At 36.7% G+C, this 10,294-nt stretch overlaps 1 protein-coding gene across 1 annotated transcript in view; it reads right to left on the reverse strand.

Annotated features, from left to right (window-relative positions):
• The window catches only part of INPP4B (inositol polyphosphate-4-phosphatase type II B), a 394,326-nt gene that overhangs the window by 146,401 nt on the left and 237,631 nt on the right, over positions 1-10,294 (reverse strand). The window contains exon 13 of the mRNA XM_023513461.1: positions 3,532-3,640. Coding sequence (XP_023369229.1) covers positions 3,532-3,640 — 109 coding nt within the window. The remainder of the gene's footprint in view (positions 1-3,531; positions 3,641-10,294) is intronic.

A 10,294-nucleotide genomic window follows, 5' to 3' on the forward strand; every position in this document is an offset into this window, starting at 1 on the left:
TTCACTTAAGGTGATTTTCTGTCCTGCAAAATTACTCCAACCTCAAGTCCAAGTTACTCATTTTATATGGTCAGATTTACATTAGCATTGACTGGCAGAGAAAGTATTGGCATGGTATGACGCCTCTTTAGGCATTACATCTCTGCAACTCGTCAGCCCTTAACAGAGAGGCTGAGATCATGCTCACCTGTCGATCGCTTCAGCAAGTCATCTTTGTCCCATACTACTGCCCCGTGGAGAAGAGCTCCACACTAAACCGCTTTTTCATTTCTCATTGTATTTTATCAATAAAGTCAACAATCAATAAAGCAGTAGAACAGACAGCTTTGAATAAAAAATCCAAAGCATTCAATGTTTACAAGCACTGAATACATTTTTCTCTTAATTTTAAATTTGATCTAAGAGTTGTCTGAATGTGTATGCGTTAATATATAACATTCCAATGAGAAGTGAAGAACGGAGAAGGATTCATACATTCATATAAATATTTAAAACTTAAGAAATATTACTCAAGGCCAGGCAGGGTGGCTCATGCCTATAATCCTAGCACTTTGGGAGCCTGAAGCAGAAATATCATCTGAGCCCAGCAGTTTGAGACCAGCCAAGGTAAGAATGAGAACTGGCCCTATCTCTTAAAAAGTATAAAAATTGGCCAGGGATGGTGACACACACTTGCAGTCCCAGCTACTCAAGATGCTGAGGCAGGAGGGTGGCTTGAGCCCAGGAGTTTGAAACTGCAGTGACCTATGATGATGCCACTGCACTTTACCCTGGGCAACAGAGTGAACCCTATCTCAAAATAAATAAAAATAAAAATAAGAATTACTCAGGGTCTAACCACAAAACTCAATGTTTTCTTTGCCAGTGTCATATAGTGCTATTTTATTAAATTATAGAGTTAGGTTCCATGTTTCACATATTGATGCTTATATGCTTAAATAGATTCAGGGTGCCCCATGGAGAGTTTTGAGTCTTCTAATTGTGTTATGCACTTTAAAATTTAATTGAGAAAAAATAGATTAAGTCAATTCTCAAGATAGAAACATAACAGTTCCAGACAGGATAGAATAAACAAATCTATTTAACTTCTCTCGCTAATCACAATAAAACACTCTAGACAAAATATATATGTCACCTAACCAATAACTCTATGAGCTAGAAGAAAGATATATTGGTTAGGGAATGCAGGACTTAAGAAATGATGTGACGGGGAGTTTCACGGGCTTTTTCTTGACTACTGTATGTCCCAACCTGGGTACCAGAGAAGGCTTCACTGTAGTAGCACCAAATAAAAGCCAAAGACTGGGAAAAGAATAGCTTTTAATTATACTAGACAGCTCTAGGAGTGACTATCACAAAAAAAATAGTGCCCTTCCCCCACTAAAAAACAGTGCAGGTAAGAGGTCAGTGAGAACACCCTCCAGCCCCCTCTGTAGAACCTATGGGCAGAAACCTGTCTTCTACTTTAGTAGAGACAACCCTCCTGCCCCGTGGCCCTGTGGTTTGAATGGACTTCCAACTCTCATAAAGTAAGTAGAATATGCCCGTCCCCTGCAGAGCCTGAGGCTGGAACTCTTGACTTCCATTCCTCACTGCAATAATGAAGCAATAGAACCCCTCTCTACAGCAGAAAGGTTTCAGAAGAAAGGCGTGAGTATTTAGGGGGTAACCCAAGGGAGTTTCTCTGCAATTCACTAGTGCTATGTGCTGTTCATGGTGTCGAATGCCCTAATCTACACATGGGATACAGTTTCATAGAACTATAAACCCTCCCCACCAAAATCTAAACAAAAGACATCCCCCCAAAACTAGGGAAATCAGAACAGAGCTAAGAGCTAACACTGAGCCAATACTATTAACTCAAAATCTATTTCTTTAAAAAAATTACATATGCGTTGGTAAGTTCATATCTGTATGTGACAGCTTATCAATTATTTAATTCTAACTTCCTTTAAATGCTTCCCTTCTGAATATCCAAGCATCAGAAAAGAAATTTTATATCTTATAAATGTGGTAAAACTTTGAGAAAATTTCTGGTTTTGACACTCAAATAGATTTTCTAATACTATCACTGTGACAAATGAAGGAGCTCTGGAAATTCCACCCCGAGAAATGACTCCTTCATATAAAAAGCATTTTGAATTAAAGGCCCTTAGAAATCAACAGGGCTCCTACTCTATCTGCATAAACAAATGGACCCATCAAAAGAACAATTCACTTACCTTCTTCTTTTTGTCATCTCAATATATTGCCTGAAAAAGACCAAAAATGCAACCAGACCTGGCTCAAATCATTTTAAATATAATACCTGTCTCTCGGGTTAATTTACAAGTCAATCTGTTCATTCTCCCCATTACCTGTATTCCTCATCTCCCCCTCCTTGCTAAAAGGATGATCTAAAAATATCTGGATCCCCCTGGGATATGGGATAATCACTCCATGATTCTTTCTCCACAGTACATAAACAGCTTCCTCTTACTAATTTGCTTTAACTGTGAGTTGATCTTTCAGTGAACTTTCAGGGGAAAAGTGAAGTTTCCACAATAACTAAGAAAATGACATGAAGGTTATGTTAATCAGCTTGATGAAAATGTTTCAAATTGTATATGAAAACACCACACTGAACTCCATGATTGCATTAATGTACACAGCTATGGTTTAATAGGAAAAATATATGTATATATCAGTGAAAAAAAAAAGAAAAGTGAAGTTTCCCCCCACACTGAAGAATGACTATTTTCCCTAACTTTCAAAATTTGGGTTCTTAATCCAAGAAGAGTAAGTACTTGAAAAGTTATTCTTCATGCCTGGATAATGCTCTTTATGATTTGCTCATGAGTGTGGCATAGCCAGAGCTCAACTGGATGGGACTGGGGGAGAAGAATAAACTTTGAATGCAAAAGCTTTATAGGGCAAATTTTTAAAGCAGGTAATAACAAAATCTGGAGAAAGGTCATATTAAAACTATAAGAATAATGACAATATTTTGGGTTTTGTGTCATGCCCTTTCCCTAAAGAACAGAAGAGTTTCTCATTTAATCTCATCACTTAATACAGAATTCTGTACTGATGTCTTTTTCAAAGGGAATAATTAATTGGTAGGGTTTGTGCTCTATCTCAGGCCAGGGTGGGAATCAAGAAGAGTCAAAAAATAGGACTCATGTTCTGCAGTAAGTACCCTGGGCTCCATCGTTATGACTGTTTCTAGCTGAATCTCCATTTGAATGTCATTCCTTTGAGTGCGCAATGGTTGATACTAGAATATTACCTTGGAAACATGGCTTCCAAGAAAATTCCTTGCCAGCACAGCTCTGCTCAATATGCAACAGACTTGGGCCTTCTGGTTACTCTAATTTAATTTCCACTCGAGTACTCTTGAGAGATTCAACATTATGTTACAGAATGGGCTGGACATGTCCAGGACTATTCACCATGATAGGCCAACCATCTTTATCCTAAACTTGTACATAGACTTCCCCAAAGAGAAGATAACATTAATGGAGTGTACACTTTCCTCCCATCTATACTTACTTTCTTCTTTCTGTTTCAAATCTATGAAGTAGTTTCCGAAGACCTCCATTTTTAAATCCCTGAAAATGGGCAGCTGGGGCTCCCACAGTGATGACGTCGTAGAGAGCATCTGGAATAGGAACAGACAAGGATGTGAACGCCTCCCATTTATCTCCGGCAGCATGCTGCTTGCATTGAAGCATACCTACTGTGGGAAGTATGAGAAATTATTCTGTTTAATTTCTGCAGGAATAACTATGAACTCATATCTCATGGGGGCAAGAGGAGCTAATCTATCTCTCCAAAAGCCACCTGTGCACCTAAACAAGATACAATATTTCCCTGATTTACGACCACATCTTAATTATACGCTGTAGTGTAGAACAGTATGTTCTCTCAATTCTTCTCTATACTTACTGAGATAACACGTTAATTGCTCTTTTGTGTATTTTACTTTATTGAGTTTTGCATCATTTACTTTGCAATCATATTGAAATTCAACAATAATGAACAATCTTTCAACCAAATTTTACATAGAAAAGAGTCAAAATATTAATACATTTTGGCTCAAGGGCAGAACAGCACTAGTTCATTTAAAAAAAAAAAAAAATCCATACAGAGCACTTCCCTGCTGTGTATACTAAATCTTAGGCAATTTTGAACGCAACACACACTTTTGCAATTTCCTAGGTGACATGGAAAGAATACACAAAATGTCTCGATTTTCTAGGAAGATACTTTGTTTTTATAATAAAAAAATCCATACATTTAAATTGAAACTGAGTCCTTTGATCTTGAAAGCCACGAAGTTGGATACATATTAAGTTTATGACTTCAAAACATGCCATCATTTTTGCATTTTAATGAAAAGTATCCCCACAAGAAAGAAGAGAGTGAATGTCTTCTTGTTAAACTACATTTTATCTGAGAAATGTAATTTCATAGTAGATCCTTTTCAAACTGATTTCGGTACTGACATATCGGCTGTTTTTTAGATCTCATTTACTGGGAAAATACAAATTATTTTATTAGCTTCAGGTGAACAGCATAACTTCTTCAGAGCAGTTCAATCCAGATGCACCTAGAATTTTTCTTTTGATAAAAGATATCCTCAAAGTGAAAGACTTTAGCAGCATTCAAACAATGCAAGGCCTCAAGAAAGAATACAACCCAAACCAACCCCACCCATAAGGCCTATACTGAACAGCCACTCAGGTCACTGTGGGGACCACCTCTTGCCCTTTCAAAAGGCCACTAATAAACTTAAAGTCAGCTTTTCTTAAGATAGGAGAGTATTTGATTTGTAAGAAATTTAAATATTTTCTACTCCAGGGAATTTTAATCTAGGGCTATGTGTTTCAGGTGTCCATGAATATATATGTATCTACTCTACCACATGGAAAGGGGCTGCAGGGTCTCCTCTGGGGTCATGAGATCACCCCAAGTTTACTAACACTAAATTTTAATCCAACTTCATTTATCTGATGAGAAACATGCAGCTTGTAAGAAGTCAGATGATTCATCCAAGGCCCCAAAGACCTTCCACCCAGAGTCTTCTGACTTCTCGTCAGGGGCAGAGAGCCAGTATCTCCTGGAGCCTAACCTGAGTCCTTAGCTTTGGATCCTGTGCCACTTATGTGTGGCACTGGGAAAATTATTTAACTTCCCTATGTCTCAGTTTTGTCAGCTACAAAATGGAATCAAAAATAGTCACAAGTGATGAGCATTCTATAAATATTATCGATGATTTTAAGCAGAAACACCACCCATTAATAAAGAGAGGTGATACCTTGACTTCAGTTTATTTCCTCATAAAAATAAACTTCTCAGTGTAAAAAAGAAAGTGAGGCTGAGGCTCTGTTTTCTAAACAGATCAGTTCCTGTTTTAACTTAAACTAAATGCAAAGTGACAAAGCATGATGACAAAGCAATATAATACGGTGTGTTTCTGCCAAAATTTGGGTGACCAGCAATGCTAACAGTATTCAAACGAAGTGACTAAAAATATTATTCAGCCTTAAAAAAGAAAGGAATACTGCCGCTTATAGCAACATAGATAATCCTGAAAGACACTATGGTAAGTGAAATAAGCCAGTTACAGAAGGACAAACAGTCCGCTCACATGATGCTTTCAAAATGGTCAAACTCATAGAAGAGATAATGGTGGCCATCAGGGAATGAGGAGAGGGGGAAATGGGGAGTTGTCATTCAATGGGGGTAAGTTTCAGTTACACAAGATAAATAAATTCCAGAGATATGCTGTACAAAACTGTGTCTACATTTAACAATACTGTGTTGTGCATGTACACATTTAAGAGGGTACATCTCTTGATAAGTGCTCTGAAAACAGTAACAGCCACCACCACAAAAAAAAAAAAAAAACCCACAAAGTGCTACAAGAATTTAGAGGCTATGGATATGTCTATTACCCTTGATTGCGGTGATAGTTTCACATGTATGTGCCCATGTCCAAATTCATCAAATTGTGCCCATTGATATGCACGTTTCTGCATATCAGTTTTGCTTCAGTGAAGCTTTTTTAAAAAAATGTATACATTATGTCCATCTAAGCTCAAACTAAATATATACATACTTACTTCAACTTCTAAGAAGTTGCCTATAGCCTCTCCACTGGATCTGACAAAGCTGGTGGCCTCTTTGGTACAGCCCAACAAGAGGGGAGGAATGAGGGAGTGGGAATCTGAGTAGAAAGATACCATATTCTCAACTGATGAAGGTTTAAATAACTTACCTTTGCCAAATTTGTAAAAACATTTAACCACAAACATTTTGCTGGGGCTTCTTATAAGAAGCCATGCATACAGGGCCCTGAAATTTCAGCTTTCTTAACTTCATGGTGAATCTATCTTTTCAACTGATTCATAATTTCAGCATCCTCCAAAGCTACACTCAAGGAATAGAAACTTTCTCTATTTACCCACCTCACTAAGTATGGGAATTCTAGTCATTTGTGAAGAAACCAGGAGACTCTGAAGTAGCAGGTAAAAGAAGACAGGCAGGTTGCTCGAATAGTCCCCCGTCCTTATAATAAAGAGTTGATCGAATAGTCCCCTGTCCTTATAAGAAAGAGCTAACTATTTTTAAACCTTCTGTAGTATAACTCCTAAAGTGATGGAGATGAACTATTCCGTAAGTTCTGACTTTAACTTCTTTCTACTCTATTTTCTATTTACAAACTCATTCTTGTTAAGGTTTTCACAACGTATTTTCAGTGACGCCTATAAAATCTCTGGCCTAGTTCTGACTCTTCCAAAGGAAATAATCTAATCCCTATCTGCCTTTGGAGACTGTCAACCAGCCTATTTTGCCTACCTTATTCTAATTCTTCACCCCAACCTGCTCTTCCTCCCAGGATCTCGGCAACCAACTCTTTTTTATTAAACCTCCCAGAGTCTAGTTCTTGAGATCATTTTCAATTCCTCTCTCTCTCTCTTTTTTTTTCATCATTATATCTGATCAGTTCTAACAACTCTGCTACCAAAATCTTAATTCTTTCTTGTCCATGTCAAGATCTTTGCCTTAGTGCTGAACTTCCTAATTTCTTGCCAACTTTACAACCACCTCTTCAGGGTTATCTCCCTGCACCTGTGATGTACATCGTGGTTTACTTCTCCTACTTGGGTGGCTGGTCACTGGGCCTGAAACAGAGGCTTCAATACTTGACTCCTCCTCATAAATTGCAAATATTGATAGAAGAACATTCAGACATCTTAAGGCTATATTTAGGCCATTTATGATCTGGCTACAATTTCTCCCTGATCACACTGTCCTGTGTCCTGTAAGCACCATGGAAGTGGAAATTACTATGGTCAAATTCAAGGCAATGTCCTTAGTGCTGGGCATACTGGAGCTGCTCCACATTTATTTCATGACTGACTGCTCCCTAGTTACAGATTTTATTAAATGCCACATATACTTTGAAGTCTTTGTATCATTGCCCTTGTGTTCTTAGGTTTTTCCTGTTCTCGCCCTCCTTGCATTTTTTTTAAATTTCAGGTTAATATGAGGGTACAAAAGATTAGTTTACATTGTTTACATTTCTAAGGTAAAGTTCAAGTTATAGTTGAGCCCTTCACAGAAGGGGTGTGCTGTAAACTGTCACGCTGTGCTGTAAACCCTCACTCTGTGCACATTAGGTGAGAGTTTGCCAATCCCTCTCCCTCCTCCCTTTCCTCCCTCCCTCCTCCCCCTACTATGGTTTCATATTAATATGGAGTACACTGGATTCTTGCTTTTCCATTCTTATGATACTTTACTAAGAAGAATGTGCTTCCACTCCATCCAGATAAATATAAAACAGGTAAAGTCTCCATCTTTTATAGCTGAAGAGCATTCCATACCACACTGAACATGAACAATCTCACCTTCCTTTTTTTTACTGGCCACTGAATCCTCTCCTCATTTATAGTAAAGCCCAATTATCACCTTCTTCTCGAATCCTTTCTGGATATTCCAGTCAGAAGTAACAGTCCTTTTTATCTATATTTCCACATTGATTTGTCTTTACTGTGAATATTTATTTTTTTCTTATGATAGTTCTATATCTAAGCAAAATAATGAAAATAGCCATAGCATTTGTTATAATTGTTTTGAGACCTATTTTCTCTATTGGATATATATTATTTGCAGTTATGAATTATATTTACTTAATAGATAATACAATATTACTAATAATGATGCCTGAGATACAGTCAGAACACAGTAAAAATCACTACAGGAATGAGTGATGATGCGGACAGCCAACATGTACTGAGTGTCCACATGTGCCATTAGATCCTCCTGGGCACTCTATATTCAGCATGTCACTTAATTTTCAAAATAATCCTGTAAAACAGATATTATTTGCCCAGCTTTAGAGATAAGAAAACTTATTCTTCATGAGATTAGGTAATTTGTCTAGTCTCACGCTAATAAGTTTTGGATCTGACATATTTTCCAAAGTCTGACTCACTAAACAAATTTATATTATAAACTACTTTCAACATCTTAGTCATGCTTAGATTTCCCATTAGCCAGAGCAAAGGTGTGCACATGGTGGAAGCTCAGTAACGTTTCCTTGCATTCCTCTTATAGATATTTATTTCTAAAATAGAGATATTTTTGATCACATCGAAAAGACTAAACATTGATTGTTAATACTCCAGAAGACAAACAAAAGCCCATAATCCACAAAAAAGCAAGAAGATGATTAAACTGACCTGATCTGTATTATTCTAACCTTTGTTCTTTCGCTAAACAAATATCCATTGAACTATACTGTTTTCAAGTGTTACTCTAATTTCTTTTGAAAATTTAAATTGGGACAGAAAATTCATGTATTATAATTGATCTAATTATTATGTGTCAAACCTAGAGAAACTTCAGTAGAATTTAATGCAGCACCACTCAAGATGGTACAGACTTAAATTGTTAAAAGAACATTAATTTTAATCTGTGATCTTACTATTCTTTCTTACCCTGCTATCATTTCTGTTTTTATACAGTTCTCATTTATTCCTTCATTTTTATATTACTTTGCCTTCACTTTCCATTTCCAGCTCTCCCACTTTCCCACCCATTTGCTTTGATTTCACAAACCTGTGCCATGGCCTCAATTCCATTTATTATCATTCTATTTGCAAGTTCTCCTGTTCTTACCTTTAGCTCCCTTCTCCTGTCTTCTGTAGGATTCCTCTGCTTCAGAAAGGGACAATGTTTCATTTGCAATCCCTGAAATTACTCATAATTTGCCAACTCTTTTCCAAGCTCTCACCTATTTTTTAACTTTAGTATCTTTTCCACCTTTTTTTCTTCTATAAATTCATAAGTTAAGCAAACATATTAATTGGCTATAAGAGGAAGACACAAAATATCTGAAGGGAAGAAGTTCCTCTAGCTTAAATTGTATCCATGATTTCTATTCTTAACTCAAGATAATTAACAAAAAGATCATCTACATTTTATGTTAAGATGTCAAAATATAGAAAAATAAATAGCACAGTTAATTAAATGCCCTGTTTTTTACTCCTCTTCCAATTCTCAAACTCTTCTGAGGCTCCTCTTATTACCTAAACGGCCCTTCCCTCTTTTTTACGTTTCCATTCTCCACATTTGCAAATTTCACATTTAGGTCTAGATCCAATATTAGTTTCTACACAGACAACTTCATGTGATTAGTCGACCAGAAAATACTTAACTTTTTCCTACTGCCATCATAGTCCTAGATCCATGTCATAATCCTAGATCCATGTCTTTAACATAGCTTTAATTACTTTTCATATTGTATAAAATAATTTTGAAATTACTTTCGCCTCTAGGCTTTAGGCAATCTAAATGACGTCACTATGCATTTAATGTCTCTGTTTTCCCTGTCAAACAAAAATAGTGTGTGTCATAGGTGCTTACAAAAATGTCAATAAGTAAATAAACAAATCTTTTGAGGCTCTATTCAGTTTGTCTTCTGTCTTCTTCTGTCTGTCTTTAGATTATACAGGGAATTACTAAACTTAACTGAAGAATAAAAGATCTAGATACACTATCAAGAAAAAGAATGTGAGAATCTGGAGATATAACACATGTATAGTATGACACATATAAACACACAGTAATGAACACCATTCAGCAAGATACCGCCACATGGTGACGTGAACACAGCTGTGAGACATTGACACACAAAGGTTATAAAACTTTACCAGATTGTTTGTACAGTGCTGCCAACTAAGTGCATGGTGGCAAGTCTGTGAACTTAATTATCACACCTTGTACAATGAACAGGTCTGATGGT

This window comes from Otolemur garnettii, unplaced genomic scaffold (assembly GCF_000181295.1).
Source record: "Otolemur garnettii isolate 467f Iridium unplaced genomic scaffold, OtoGar3 scaffold00041, whole genome shotgun sequence".
Classification (NCBI taxonomy): Eukaryota; Metazoa; Chordata; class Mammalia; order Primates; family Galagidae; genus Otolemur; species Otolemur garnettii.